This window comes from Phascolarctos cinereus, unplaced genomic scaffold (genome assembly GCF_003287225.1).
Source record: "Phascolarctos cinereus isolate Bilbo 61053 unplaced genomic scaffold, phaCin_HiC Scaffold_9;HRSCAF=440, whole genome shotgun sequence".
Lineage (NCBI taxonomy): Eukaryota > Metazoa > Chordata > Mammalia > Diprotodontia > Phascolarctidae > Phascolarctos > Phascolarctos cinereus.
In genome coordinates this window covers 202,630,569-202,646,008 of record NW_027556402.1, presented here as the reverse complement: position 1 = coordinate 202,646,008, position 15,440 = coordinate 202,630,569, and the positions used below count along the sequence as shown (strand labels likewise).

The following is a 15,440-nucleotide window of genomic DNA, read 5'->3' as shown; positions in this document are numbered from 1 at the left end:
TGTGACCTAGGAAAGGGGAGAGGCAGAAATGAAGCCAATGGAATGACTGAGATGGGGAGAAAAGGGGCTGAGAAAAGAGACAGAAAGACCTACTGGGACAGAACGAGTCAAGAGACCAAAAAAGTGAGAAATAAGGACAGACAGACCATAATACACCAACAGGAAGGGACAGAGACTTGCAAATTGCCAGAAGAAGAAGAGAGAGAGTGGGCAGGGATGAGGGGTAGCACCATTTTTGGACTTTCCTCTTCCCCGCCCCACTCCAGGGTACATGTTTCCCAAAAAAGCCTTAGCCAGGCTGGTGATCTCATCCTTTGGGCATTGGGAAAGGGGGTGGGGAGAAGGGGGCTGGACTTGGGACTGTCCTCTCCTCTCATGTCCTTCAACACCCTAAGCTGAGAAAGGAGGCCCCAGGATCTGGTCCAGGGTCTGCACTGGAACTCACCAGAGACAGGCCTTCTACCCTCTCCCACCCTGCCTAGGAAGTATGGGATGGGCGCCTGGTATGATGGCATGAAATGGAGAGTATAAACATTCCAATCCCTGATGTCAGGGTGAAACTTAGAACCAGAGGATTCAAATGCCTCTCCCAGTGTCACACAGGCAGAGCAGCCTGGGGAAGGAGACGGGGTTCTGGCTCCCAGCTTAGCCAGAGAAGAGACCTTCCTCTACCCTCAGGCTCTGAAATCCAAGCTCACGGACAGGGAGCTTTGGCAGAAGGGAGTGAAGTTAGACTCATGAGGAAAGGAGAGAAGAGGAGCAAGAAGAACTGAAAACGAGGGGGTGATCAGAGCTAGACAAAACGCAGAAAGATGGTGAGAGACATAGACAGAGGTAAAGCAATATAGACCCAGAAGGACAGAGGAAGAACATGGAGAGATATAAAGCCAGAAGAGAAGAGACAGAAAGAGGAGAGAGATGCCCATAAAGAGGCAGAGAGAGAGAGAGGCCAAGGGAAAGAGGAGAAAGATATATTTATACAGTTAGAGAAAAAACAGACAGAGAAAAAAGTAACAGAGGAGAGAAGAACAATGAATCACAGAGTCAGAAAAAATTGCACCCAGAATATCACTGACATGTGCTTATTCAACCAACCAATGCTTTTCTGCAAGACATCCTACAGCCCTGATTTCTGTAATGGGGAGTTCCCTAGTGCCCGGTGCAGCCCATTTCACTCTGGGGCAGTTATCATTGTTAAATTCTTCCTTCAATCTGGTTCTTGGCAGCTTCCACCTCCTGCCCCCCCCCACCCTACCCCCCGGCTCGGCCCCCTGGGGAGCAAGCAGAACAAGTCTAAATGCCCATCCCTCTTCTTCATGAAGCATCTTTCAGAGACTTGTTGATAGAGATTGCACCTTCCCCAATCTGACTCCCCTCCCCCCCACTTTGAAGTTTTCTTCAAGTTAAGTGACTTGAGTCTCTTCAATTGTTCTTGCTTTGACCTGGCCAGTACCTTTACCACCATGGCTGCCTTTCTCAGGTACTGCGTGTTTGTCAGACTTTTCTAAATATATGGTGCCCAGGACTGAACAAAGTACTGTGGATATATTATGAGTAGGACAGAGATCATTGACTTCTTCATGGTCTTCCTCTCTTAATGCTGCCCAGGACAGCATTAGCTCTGTGTGTGTGTGTGTGTGTGTGTGTGTGTGTGTGTGTGTGTGTATGTGCGCGCGCGCCTGTGCGTGCATAGCAGTATTGACTCATAGAACTTACATTTCACTAAAGCCCTCCCTCCCTCCCATCTTTTTCCACAGAATTGATGTCTGGCTAAGGCTTCCCTATCCCCAGTTTGGAAGCTGACTTTTTGAACCCAATCATAAGACTCAGACACAAGAGAGGCAATTTGACATAGCCCAGAGTCAGGAAGGTCCACGTTCAGGGCTCACCTCTGACACATATTGGCTGTGTTACCCTTGGCAAGCCAACCTCTCGGTGCCAGGCAGCTCTCTAGGTCCAAGTTACAGAAGAGTTGACCATCAGCATTGGGAGCAGGGATTTCCTATGGTAGCAATGACAAATCAGAACCAATTCCCCCCCACCATTTTAATCCTTTTGTTTTTATTGCCTGTATCACTTACCAATACTCATTATATATCTTCTCATGCCTTTTCGAAATGTTTTTCTGGAGAACACAGTTCTCTCTCTCTCTGTCTCTCTCTGTCTCTCTCTCTCTCTCTCTCTCTCTCTCTCTCTCTCTCTCTCACACACACACACACACACACACACACGTTCCCTGCCTCCCTCTTTTCCTTCTCCTCTCTTTCTTTCCCCCACATTTCAAAGGGGGAAGAGAGAAACTGAGAGAAAGACATCCATGGGAGAGGCAGAGGAGAGAGGAGGGAGAGAGGCAGGAGACTGGCCAAAGTGACCCCAACTGAAGGGACAAAGAAAGCTGAGTTTCCCTTTCAGAGGTCCATGAGTAAATCTTGTTTACTTAATGGTGGGGAAAGGATGCAGGAGGAGCCAGAAGGGCTAGGGAAAGAAAATAGAAATGGCTTGCCTAAGGAACTCAGCAAGAAATGGGACTTGGGGACAGGATGAAAAGGGGAAGAGCAGAGCAGAGACAGAAGAACCAGGGAGAGATAGAGGGAGATAAAGACAGGGCCAGAAAGCCAGAGACTAATACACAGAGAAAGTTAGAGGCAGAATTACAGGAAGGGATATAGAATAGATAGAGAGGCTCAGAGTGAGGAGGAAAGAACAGGCATCTGGAATATTTGGATCCCAACCTCCCAGACAGCCTGTTTCATCAGATCTACACTCACCCCTCCACCCCAGCACATACATAGCCCTCATTCTCCTCTCTTCAGAGAAATCACACACCGCCACCTTCCTCTAAAGTCTTCCCACTCTGGATGGATGGGACATCAGGAAAGGGGAGCTTGGAGCAGAGAAATGTTTGGGTCATACTGTGGGTCATGTGCTTGGATGTTATGGGTCTCCTCTCCATACAGCTTACCATACCCCACCCCCTACCCCAACCAAGTATATCTCATCTCTGGGTAGGAAAAGATAAGAAAAGAAGTTCAGACTGGTCAAGCAAATGACCAGACTCATATAACATACACAATGGAGGGGGGGGTTGTATGTCTGTCTGTCTGTTCCTACCCCAGTCTCACCTCTTCTGACCTTTCCCCACCTAGATCAGAAGTCCAGATGAGGCCCTGTTGTCAGTGAGGGCTGAAGGCAAGGAACTTTTCCTCTCCCTAAAGAAAAATCGGTGAGTCTGGGAGAGATTGGGAAGTCTGGGAGTTAGTTGGGGGTAGTGGCCCACTGGGTACTGATGGGCCTTAGAGGGAAGTGGCACTGAAGCCAGATTAAGGGGGGTGGGGTGTAGAACCTAGTACTTCTTCAATAAAACTAATTATCACAAGCATATACCAGGAAATGGGAGAATGTGCTTTTAAGAAGGTTAGGCTAGGAAGGAAGAAATAGGGGAGTCAACCAAGGAAGGCTTCCTAGAGAAGGTGGTGCTAAGCCTCTCCTTACTCTAACTTCCTTAGCTGGCTGCTGGCTCAAGGTTACACGGAAACTCACTATGGTCCAGATGGGCAGCCAGTGACCTTGGTCCCAACCATACGGTAAGGCCAGGTCTCTGGGTTGGTAGTGGGAGGGAAGAGGGCTGGAAGTTACGGGATCTTCTGGGATGGGGTGAAGTTGGGGAGGTTTTCTGGAGTCTGAGGCTAACGGTGAATACCCAACGCCCAACCCTCTACCTCTGCTCAGGATCACTGCTACTACCATGGCCACGTGAAGGGATTCCCGGACTCCTGGGTTGCCCTCAGCTCCTGCTCGGGGATCAGGTAAAGGGGTGTGCCTGGGAGGGGAATCGGTGTGGAAGGAAGGACCTCTGTGGGGAGAAGAGATCCTAGCTGGATGATGCCCCCTCTCACTTCCTCGCCAACCCTGCCCCCCTCCAGCGGGCTGATAGTACTCAGCGCCAACAGCAGCTACTACGTGCAGCCTCCACGGACTCCAGCGTCTGGCCTGCCTGGCCCGCACCGCCTCTTTCGGACCGAGCAGTTGCCCAGCGAGGATGGGACCTGTGGTCACGGGCTGGCTGGGTCTTGGGCCTGGCACGCATCCTCCGCCGAAATCGTGCACGCAGGGTGAGGGCCTCTAGCTAAATTCCCACCCCACCCTCTCTAAATTCTACTCTCGAAGGCCCTGACTCCTGATCAGGTCCCGCCCACCCACAACTGGGCTCTGCCTGATATTGGCCCACTCACTGTCTCTTGGGGTCTCCTGTTTAAGTGGCACTCCACATCCACCCCCCACTAATCTTCTTTCTAGGTCCCTCTCATATCTCAGGCCCTTTCCTCATCTCAGACTCCTCCACTGCACTGAGGTTCTTCCCCTGCCTTCCTCCCCCCTTTCCTTAGGCGAGACGAGACTCGAGGAGGACCCTGAAGTACCTGGAACTATTCATTGTGGCAGACCACGCTTTGGTGAGGGGTTGGGAGGAGTGGGCCGAATCACAGGGAGGCTGGGGCAGGCCTGGAGGAGGCGGGGCGGTGTTCCAGAGCATCTGAACTTCCCCTTCCCGACTTTGAATGTCCCTATCCATTTCCGCTAGTACTTGAGGCAGCAGAAGGATCTGGGTCGCACCAAGCAGCGACTCCTGGAGATAGCCAACTATGTGGACAAGGTAAAAGGGGAAAGAGAAAGATGGCCAGACTGAGCCCATCTCTTTGGTCGGAGTGGGTGGGGAGGGAGGGGGTGGGCGGGGGCCGTAGGTGCTGATGGTTATGAGAGTTGACCAACTTGGGGTGAGGGTGTTGGGCCCTGGAAGGGAGTTAGATCCGAATGGGTCCCCCCCAAAGCGTGCGGAACTGGGCTTCTTTCCAGCGACTCGTCCTGTTTGTTTACATCCCATCTGCATCAACCTTTTCCCTTTGCCGCCACCTCACCCAGTTTTACAGGTCCCTCAACATCAAGGTGGCGCTGACCGGCCTGGAGGTGTGGACAGAGCGAGACCAGAGCCGAGTCACAGGAGATGCCAATGCCACGCTCTGGGCCTTCCTGCAGTGGCGCCGGGGGCTGCGGGCCCGGAGGCCCCATGACACAGCCCAGCTCCTCACGTGAGTTTGTTGGCCTGGGACCTGGGGGTGGGGGTGGGGCTGAGAACTGAGGTGGTAGAGACTCACTTTAACTCTCTCCTTTTTTCTCCTGTCTACTGTAAGCAGGGGCCGAACTTTTCAGGGCACCACCATTGGCATGGCGCCCTTGGAGGGCATGTGTAGTGCTGATAACTCTGGGGGAGTGAGTGCGGTAAGCATATACTGTCTGGGGCTGTGTGACTTCACCTGGTTCCTCTATCTCCCCTTGGATCTAGGACCCTAACCCTCAAGACAGCCCCCTCCCCCCAGCTCTTCACTGACTCTCCCAGCTTCCCATCAACCTTAGAACTCTTCCCGCTTCTCTTTGTGGCCCCACTAACCCTATGCCAGGATACTTCGTTTCCTGGAGAATCATGTAAACTCTTATAGAGATAAGCTCGCTGCTCACTATAGAAGAATTATTATCCCCCCTCTCCACTCCCCCATTTCTGCTCCTTTCCTTCATCTGTAGGTCTGTGAGGGATGGATGGATCAAGGGGAGAGGGGAAAAAAGGGGAAAGGGTCTAGGCTGACTCTTTCTACCTTGTCCAGGACCACTCAGAGCTGCCCATTGGTGCAGCAGCCACCATGGCCCATGAGATTGGCCACAGCTTTGGGATGAGCCATGACGCAGATGGCTGCTGTGAAGAGGCCTTGCCTGAGGAGGGGGGTTGTGTGATGGCAGCAGCCACTGGGTGAGTAAGGTCAGAGACAGGGCATGGCAAGACTGGCTTAGGGGGAAGGTGTCTGTGAGGTGGGGTGGAAACAACCCTGGGTAGGACTTGGTGGGGAGGGAATGTCAAGAGATCTGAGTTCTAGTGTGGACTACTTTCCTAAGAGGAGATAAGCAAATCATTTCCCTTCACTGGTCCTCAGTTTCCATATCTGTAAAAGGAGAGGATTGAAGAAGAAAAAAAGGAGAGGATTGGATCTGAGGTTCTCAATATTTTTTGTCCAGTAGACTCTTTGACAGTCTGGTGAAGCCTATGGGCCCCTTCTCAGAATCATATTTTTTAAGTGCATTGAATAAGCAGCATAGGATTACAAAGGAAACCAATTATATTGAAATTAAGTTGTTTAAAAAAAATTCACAATCTCCTGATGGATCCAGTTTAAGAACTGGACCATATGGTTTCAAGAGTCCTTCTCTGCTTTGACATTCTGGGTTCTAAGAAGCTTCCCAGCTCTGCCATCCAGTGTCTGCCTGGGCCCCTGCCTAATGCTGATGCGTCTGAATACAAGCTTATTTCAGTGAGTCTATAGAACATATCACATCTCTCTCACTGGCTTGTTGCAAGGATCAGTCAGTCATTGGATAAGCATTTATTTATTTATTTGGCTAGGTAATGGGGTTAAGTGACTTGCCCAGGGTCACACAGCTAGTAAGTGTTATGTCTCTGAGCCGGATTTGAACTCAGGTCCTCCTGAATCCAGGGCCAGTGCTCTACCCACTGAGCCACCTAGCTGCCCCTGGACAAGCATTTATTAAGCACCTATTACAGGCCAGGCACTTCACTAAGCTGGGAATACAAAAAAAAAGGCAAAAGCCACGCCCTGTTCTCAAGGAACTCACAGTGTTAACAGAGGAGACATGTAAATAACTATGTACAAATCTGTTGTATGCAAGAGAAACTAGGAATAGGAAAGGGACTAAAATGAAGGAGAACTGGGAAAGGCTTCTTGCAGAAGGAGGGATTTGGGGGAAATTCGGGGAAGCCAGGACTGGAAATGAAGAGGGAGAGAGTTCCAAGCATTGGAGGAAACCAGTGAAAATGCTTAGAGCTGGCTTCTTGGGAGGATCGTCAAGGGTCGGCGTCCTGGATTATGAGCTACGGAGAGAGGAGTTAAGCGTAAGAAGACTGGAAAGGTAGCATGGGGCAGGTTGTGAAAGGCTTTAAAATAGCCCAACAGAGAATATTTGTACTCGATCCTAGAGGCGATGGGGGGCGCTGGACGTTGTGACCCGAGGGACATGGTTAGATCTGTGCTTTAGGAAGATCACTTTAACAGCCCAGGAGAGGATGGACTAGAGGGGGAGAAACTTGAGGCAGGGAGATCAAACAGCAGGCTGTTGCAGCAGACCAGGTGTGAGGTGATGAGAGCCTGCCAGGGCGTACAGCACTTGGTAAACCTTAAGGAGCTTTATGCCAGCGGCGAGGCTGAAGACTATGCGTGCCCACGTCTGAAGATGTGTGCGGCTGAGTCTGTTTCCTCCAGGGCTCCGTCCCAGACTGTGAGTTGGTCTGTGTGACCACAGTGCCCCCTGCTGGTCTTTGCTGAGACAGTGTGGTTGGGGTGTCCCAATGTATAACTCTTCTACCCTCTGCAGACATCCGTTTCCTCGCGTGTTCAGTGCCTGTAGCCGCCAGCAGCTGCTCCATTTCTTCCAAAAGGGAGGGGGAATGTGCCTCTTCAACCCTCCTGACCCTCGGTTGCTGGTGTTGGGAGGCCGTTGTGGGAACGGCTTCTTGGAAGATGGCGAGGAGTGCGATTGTGGGGACGCTGAGGTTAGGCTCTAACTCCCCTATCCCAAGTCCTGACCCCCAAGTCCACCTCTCAGGACCCCCCCCCGACTTGAACATCTCCCTGGTTTCTGGGCAATCATATCTCCCATCAGGACTCCCAGTGATTCCTCCAATACCCAATCTGTGATCCTCAGTGTTCCCCAAACCACTCAGACCCCTAAAGACGCTCAGCCTAGGACTCTCATTCCCTAGGACCCAGCAAGTCTCCAGTGCCTGGTGACCCTCAGTGTAGGATCCCCAGCTTCTCCCTAGGGATCTCTAGTGCCCTATGGATCTTTCAGTATCCCCAACAGCTCCCCCCCCCAATACTTGAGATCTGGAAGTTGGCTCCAGGTTTCCCAGGGTTATTTGTCCTTCCTGGGGATTCTCCTCTCCCAATTAGGAGCTTCCCTGCCTAATGAAGTCCCCAGTCTGTTGACTTCCCAGAATTAGGCCAGGACCTTGATCTTGGCCCTCCATATCTTCACTCCTTCTTTATGTCTGTTTTTGGGATCCAGGAGTGCACTGACCCCTGCTGTCACGCCCACAACTGCACACTTCGGGCGGGAGCCCAGTGTGCCCAGGGGGGACTGCTGTGCCCATTGCTCGGTGAGGAGGTGGGGGGGAGTGAGGAGGGAGAGGGGAAGTGAGGGGGCTGTATCAGAGGTGAGGAGTAGGATGGGCTCGAACATGGGAAAAGAGGGTATAGAAGGGCAGGCAAAAGCCAGAGGGCTGACAGCCCCGGGTTCTGCTGACCTGGCTTGTTTCTGCTTCCCTCTTCCTTTGGTTTTGTACTTGGCTTTCCTCTGTCTGCACCTGTCTCTCTCTGTGTTGCTATCTTTGCATGTACCCTGTGAGTCTGTGCCTCTGTCTTTATCTCTCCATCCACCCTACTACAGTTAAAACCAGCTGGGACATTGTGCCGAGAAGGAGCTGGGGACTGTGACCTGCCTGAGTTCTGCACTGGAGCCTCTCCTCATTGTCCAGCCAATGTCTACCTCCTAGATGGTTCCCCGTGTGCTGGGGGCACTGCCTACTGCCGAGATGGCATGTGTCCCACCCACGAGGGGCAATGCCAACAGCTCTGGGGGCCTGGTGAGAGCCTAGCCTGGCAAGGCCAACACCCCTTTCTCCTTGGGCTCTTCCCCTTCCCAAAATCTGAGTCACTTATGTCCCAATTCTCCCTTGGGCACAGCTCTCTCCTCAGACCTCCTTCCACCATCAGTCAGATGGACACATACTTCAGGAGGGATGGGAAAAGTTGGTCCAAGGACTTCTGGTGGAGATGACTCCACTTTCCCCACCCCAGAGGTCATCCCTTTCTCCTAGATCCTGGCTCCCTTCCTCCCCACCTCACTAACACTACTCCCAATCCCCAGGTGCCCACCCAGCCCCTGATGCTTGTTTCCAGGACGTGAACTCAGCTGGGGATCCTTATGGGAACTGTGGTCAAGACAGTGAAGGTCACTATGTCCCATGTGATCGGAGGTGAGAGTAGGGACAGAGGGAGGTGAAGAAAGGACAGGCCAGGATCTTCAGGACAAGGTGTCAGGGGAGTGGGGGGGTCAGGGGAATGAAATGTCAAAGAGACTAGGAATGAATGGGATGAACAGTCTGGGGAAGAAACAGAACAGCGTTAGGGAAATGAGAGGATTAAGAATTAGATGGTACAAAGAACACCTGGGACAGGGAGTTAGTGGGGACAAGGGTCAGGGCCAGTGATGCGGGGAAGGATCTTAGATAGCGTGCTAGAGTTAGTTTCAGGAAGTTCTGAGCTGACTCCTATCTCTGACACTATGTGACCATAGCCATGTGACTTAACTTCTCTGAGTCTCGGTTTCTTCATCTGTCAAATGAGGATGATAACATTTGTTGACTCTAACCCTCAGGGATGTAGTAAGGACCCAAGGAAGTGATATCTAAAAAGAAAAAATATGTTAGAGACTTGAAAGTGCTAGAAATCTCATCATCTACTAAATCTGGGTCAGTGCTTGGAAAGGCTTCTGGGCTGGCTGATCTCTTGACACCTCCCCCCCACCCTCACCCCTGCAGGGATGCCAAGTGCGGGAAGCTTCAGTGCCAGAGTGGGGCAGATAAGCCCCGGGGGCCACACACTGTTTCCATGGAGACCACCATCCGCCTGGGTGGCAGAGAGGTGACGTGCCGAGGAGCTTTCATGTACCGTGTACCCCGAACTGATTCCTCTGCCGACCTGCCAGACCCTGGGCTTGTGCTGCCTGGTACTAAGTGTGGAGACGGCATGGTGAGCCAGCCTCACCAGCTCCAGGGACGGTGCTGGGAGGGACTCCCTAGAAGCATAGGGTCACGAGTGGGGGGCTTTCTGAAGGTCTTTGGGACTCTTAAGATGACCAACCTCCTCCCCAGCAGATACCCTGGGACTCCTTTCCCCTTAGCCTGCCCTGACTTGCCCAGGGCCCTGGGCCCATCTACACCATCTGCTTCCATCATTCCCATCCACCATCACTAGGTGTGTCATGATCGAAGATGCCAGAATGCCTCCTTCCCTGACCTCCAGAGGTGCCTAGACACATGCCATGGCCATGGGGTGAGTGACCCCTGGGTGTGGGTCTTGGGAACTGAGAGACCCTGGGTGGAGGGTGTCATTTTATTCCAAGCCCTTATTCTTTCTCTTCTCCTCTTATCCCCCTAGGTCTGTAACAGCAATAGGAACTGCCACTGTGACCCAGGCTGGGCCCCCCCAACCTGTGAGAAGCCAGGGCTTGGGGGCAGCGTGGATAGTGGTCCTGTGCAGTACGACAGTGAGTGTCAAGCAGGGGTTGTGCAGGCAGGGGTCAAGGAGGGAGGAGAGAGGGGGATCCTTATCCTTGGACTGACCACCTGTCTTCCCCTCCCCAGACCACGATGCCACTCTGCTGGCCCTGCTTCTTGTATTCATGCTATTGCTGCTTCCCAGTGCTGGACTGGCTCTCTACTACTACCGTTTCCCAAACTCCATGCTGCACCAGGGCCTTCAAGGGCTGAGGAAAGGACAAGAGAGCTACCGGTGAGCCTGTCTCCAAAGCCCTCATTCATGTGCCTTCTGTCCTCCTGTCACATAACGATTGGGACACATGAGCTGGAAAGGCCCTCAGGTAACATCAGATCTGGAAAATGGGGAGGGCCATGCCCAGGGCTACAGGAGGCATCAGGGGCAGAACCAAGAATGCAAGCCTCCTGGGTCCAAATCCAAGATTTCCTCCTCTTTTCCACTGTCAGATCGTAGGATTACAAGATTTAGAACTTGAAGGAAACTCAGCCACCTTTCATTCCACAGACGTCAAGTAACTGGCCCAAAGTATGTGGCAGAGTTCCTGTGTCTAAAGAGCGTCCTCTGTTAGGACTGAAAGCCAAGTCTTGCAACTCCAAATCAAGCACTCTTTCCACTCAATTATATTAACTCTCTCTTCAGATACATCTCACCAACATTTGTTAAGCAAAATTATATCATTTCAGAGCTGGAAGTGACCTCAGTGACCATTTGGCCTAGCCTGTACTCAGAAAGTAATTTTATCTACAATACGCTATAAATGGTTATTGTTAATAGGATTTTCTATGTAGTCTGGACAGGACCAGTCTCTAATCTGTGAATACCTGGAGCTGCACAGGACAGGAGTGCCAGAAATCAAGTAGTGGTTTAATTAATTAGTCTCAGAGTGAGGAATGCTCTCTATGCTTGGGTAAAGACAGAGCTTACACACACACACACACACACACACATCATGAGTGGAGAAGGAGGAAAAGTAGATTACAAACAATCATTTCCAGGGACTGAGTGGTTTCCCACGACAAGCCCATGAGTCTACAATACAAGTTGGAGTCCTATGGGACCAGTATTGTTTCAAGTCTTTGGGGGCTTTTACTTAGTGGGGTGCAGGACCAGAGTTCTGTGACAGGAACAGGTTCTACAATCTTTGATTTACTTCACGTAACATATGCAGGCATGGGAATGTAGCAATTGTGAGAGCATTATCAAGGGTTCGACTGATCTTTTCAAGCTGCATTGTCAGTCTGACTCCCAAGCCAGAGTCTCCTGAGAAATTGAAATTATTATTATATTCATTACACATATCATATCATTAATATGAAAATCATAATTCCCTTCACATTATCTAGCCTCTGCTTGAACACTCCCAATGAGAGGGAGCCATCAACCTCCTAGATCAGCCCATCAGCCACTTTGGGACAACTTTTGTGATTGTGAAGTTTTGCTTTATATCAAACCTACTTTGACCTCTCTCCAACTCTTATCCACTGCTAACAACAACAGATAAAATGCATACAGCACTTTGAGGTTTACACTTTGCATATATTATCTCATTTGCTCTTACTTCTACCCTGTAGCGCCAAATAGAACAAGTCATCCAGGTGACAATGAAACATTTGTTGACAGCTGTTTTCTCTAAGCTAAGCACCTACTATGTACCCCTGCTCTAATGCCTCATAACAGAAAGGAGTAGGAAATGGGATATGAAGGAAATGATGTAATCCTACAATTGGCCTCAGCAGCCACAGACACAGACACAGACACAGACACAGACACAGACACAACACACACACGCACACACACACACACACACACACACACACACACTCTTACTTTCTCAGCTGCTACTCTTCCTGAGCCCCCTCCCTCAGCTCATCAACTCTAGGGATGCATCATTCCCATCTTCTGTGCCCAGGCATGGAAGGGCTCAAAGTTTGTGCAGATATGTATATGTAGCTCTACACACATAAACATACATATTTACTAAGAAACTTTGGTAAAAGTTAACAAATAAAGTCACAGGATTATAGGATGATGGCATTTCGAAGGAGAAGGGACTTGGAAGATCAAGTCCATTATTTTCCAGATGGACAAAGTGAAGCCTAGACATGGGAAGTTGACTTGTCCAAGGTTGTCCCATTAACAAGTTGCAGGGCCAGTAGGGGGATTTTACAGAGTTTGAGCTCAGTTGTTTGGGGCTGGCAGAGTCTTTAGGTCTGGGCACATTCTCTGTCTGACCGAGAGCCCCAGTCTTCCCTAAGCCTATCACACAGAATCTCAGAATTGCAAGGGTCCTTAGGATGCCATCCAGTCCAAACCATACCTAAAGAGAATACTTGACAAGAAGCATTTTATTAAATTCTTGCTGTGTGCCAGGCAATGTTTTAGGTGCCAGGATAGAAACACAAAATTTAGCACCTGCCCTCAGGGAACTTCCATTTGATTGGGGGGAAACACCAGGTATACATAAAATTAAATTCCAAACATATTCAAAGTAGACATAAAGTAATTTCTTTGGGGGAAGAGTTCTAGCAACTGGCAGGAATCAAGATTGCCTTCCTGTAGGAAGTGAGTCTGGAAGGAATCAGTGCATTCTGAGGCAGAGGTTTTGACGTAAAGACATGGAGATAGGAAGTGGCACTCTCGAATTCCCAAATCCACATACCACTCACCCTATGTCCTTCCCTTTTTCCAGGTACCGCACAAGGGTCACTAGAAGTTCCAGGAGTGGGGCCCAATCGGGCTTAACTTTGCAGAATCTTCCCCAACGTCAGCCTAATCGCCCTGCCCCAGGGGTGAGTAAGGGGAGGAGGATGAGGGGAAAGTTTTGGGTGTAGGAGGAAGTATCTGGGGAGAGGGGAGGTCAAAGGAAATGGAAGAGCCCGGGGCGGGGGGGGGGACCTTGGTGGGCAAAGGTGGTTGAGGGACTCGTGAACCTCTCTGACATAAGATGTATAGATGGGATTCTCCTCTGAACCAAGGTGTCTTCGCAGGGAGTGAGGGAGCCTCTCTCCCCGAAACCCGGCCCCTCCCAGCCAGTCAACGTGGTTCGGCCCCTGCGCCCCAGCCCTTCCAAAACCCGAGACTCCCGACCTGCACGCCCACCTCCTCCCCTGAGTCACTCCCCGCGGCCTGGCTTCCCCCGAAGGGACCCAGGGGATCGAGGGGACCGAGAAGATGGAACCCGCCGCCTGTTGCCCCCCAAGAGACCCCTTCCTGTCAGCCCGGCCCGGGGCCCTAAGGTGAGCCGAGTGTGAGGGGTACAATCGCTTTACAGAGGAGGGGATAGGAAGGAGACGATGCACATTACTCACTTCTAATGCTCTTGCTCCTAGACCCCGCTGAAGAAGGATCCCCCGAGCCGGCCTCTGCCTGGGAACCCTGTCCTAGTCAAACAGCCTCCGCGAGGTCCCAGCCTCCTAGTCATGGTGCCGCCCAGTCCCGCTCGGTCCCCTAGGTGAGTGCTCATTCTCTTCTGGCGCTGTTCCAGGCTAGGGAGGTCCTTCTTCCAGCCTCACCCGTAGGACTGTTTTGCCACGCCCCCTCCAGACCAGGGCCGGCCCACCCCGAGAGTAGAGAGCTGCCCAGCTGTCTCAGACCTCTGCCTCTATAAGTCCTCCAGCTTCTAGACCGGCTGTTGGGCAGGTGGGGTTTAGAGGAAACTTGATGGAGAAGTTGGGGGGTGGGCGAGGCAGGGGTTAGGAGAAGGAGGTGGGCCCGAAAGGGGAGGGTTTGATGGAAGAAACGGGATGAGGCGAGGCCAAGAGAAGGGGTTGGGGCCGATGCTGGAGATGAGTTCAGAGGAATCGGGGTAGCGAAATTCACACCGTATTCTTGTCTGTTCTCCAGGCCTAGCCCGGGGAAAGGTTCCCTAACTTTTAAGAAATGACCAGACCAGGTCCTCCCAGGAACTGCTGTTCTGAGGGCAAGGGCAAAAGAGCCTGCCCTCCCCTGGTGTGGGGGACCTTTGCATAGGAGCAATCAACACCTCATTTCGTGCCTCAGTTTCTCCACCTGAGACCACCCTCCAGACCCACGCCTTGGCCTGGGTCGAAGATGCCTCAAATAAGAAGAGGAATGGGCTCAGAACACTTGGGCTCCCTGCCACCCCTGCCTTGCCCAGCCTTCTGCTTGTGGGATCCCAGGCGGGTCGCAGTCTCTTGGTCCTGGGTCTGAGGGACAGAACTGTACTTGTCACCAGCCTACCTCAGAAATGGCCCAGAGCCAGCCCAGTGGCCAGACAGGTGGAGATGACTGGGACTGAAGAGCTTGGGTGTGGTGTAGGGTGGGAGAGGCTTTAAGGAGACACTGGTGTTTGTAACACAGACGTTTACATGGATTTGGCTCTGTTTCCCCTTTTTACCATCGGCCATAGTTGTGGGAGGAGAAGCTAAGATTCTGGAGTTTTTTTCCCAATTTTCCTTCTGCGGTCGTCCCAAGTCTGGGTCTCAGTTTCCCCACTTGTTCACTTAGAAAATAACACATTTTCCCCTTTCTGATGTCAGGAAGTCAGGAAGAGGGGAATGAGAGGGGTGTTTGCACCAAGTCAGACCACCAGGGGGCGGTGTGGACCTACTGTGCATAATCTGTGTCAAATAATTTTTTAGAGCTTGGAGGGATCATTTAGAAATTTTACAGAGGAACTCAAATCCAGGAAGTGGTGGGACTTACCCAAGGTCACCCGGTTAATAAATAGCAGAACTGGAATTCAAACTCAGGTCTTCTGACTTTAAATCCAGGTCTTTTGCCACACCATGCCTTCTTTCTTAGGACATTCTCCTCAGCAAACAGTTTATCTTTAGGGATACAGAGCAGGGATGGAAGAACAGCCATAGGAGAAATATCAGACGACTCTAGAGTAGGATTTGGGGCCTTCCATACTCGGGGCATCTTTGCCCCTCAGATGTGTCACCCTCAGACTGAGATGCATCACATCTGGAGGGCTCTGTCCTAGACCAGAGAATCCCTTTGGGGAATGGGCTGTAGAATCAGAATTAGGAGTTAGGTGGATCAGAGGGCATCCACCTGACTTCTGCTAAAGTCCCCTCT

The 15,440-nt window shown here is 51.4% G+C and overlaps 1 protein-coding gene across 1 annotated transcript in view; it reads left to right on the top strand.

The window, feature by feature from the left end:
* Positions 1–15,104, top strand: part of ADAM33 (ADAM metallopeptidase domain 33) — a 33,111-nt gene extending 18,007 nt beyond the window's left edge. Inside the window, 24 exon segments of the mRNA XM_021005409.2 lie at positions 3,147–3,223; positions 3,507–3,568; positions 3,571–3,584; positions 3,730–3,806; positions 3,924–4,066; positions 4,069–4,112; positions 4,386–4,451; positions 4,580–4,651; positions 4,918–5,084; positions 5,190–5,274; positions 5,655–5,797; positions 7,432–7,609; positions 8,125–8,190; positions 8,192–8,215; positions 8,506–8,701; positions 8,986–9,094; positions 9,659–9,869; positions 10,095–10,172; positions 10,278–10,386; positions 10,484–10,631; positions 13,087–13,186; positions 13,385–13,633; positions 13,727–13,848; positions 14,241–15,104. Of these exon segments, the coding sequence (XP_020861068.1) occupies positions 3,147–3,223; positions 3,507–3,568; positions 3,571–3,584; positions 3,730–3,806; positions 3,924–4,066; positions 4,069–4,112; positions 4,386–4,451; positions 4,580–4,651; positions 4,918–5,084; positions 5,190–5,274; positions 5,655–5,797; positions 7,432–7,609; positions 8,125–8,190; positions 8,192–8,215; positions 8,506–8,701; positions 8,986–9,094; positions 9,659–9,869; positions 10,095–10,172; positions 10,278–10,386; positions 10,484–10,631; positions 13,087–13,186; positions 13,385–13,633; positions 13,727–13,848; positions 14,241–14,280 (2,580 nt within the window). The 3' untranslated portion in view covers positions 14,281–15,104.
* Positions 15,105–15,440: the final 336 nt, after the last annotated feature.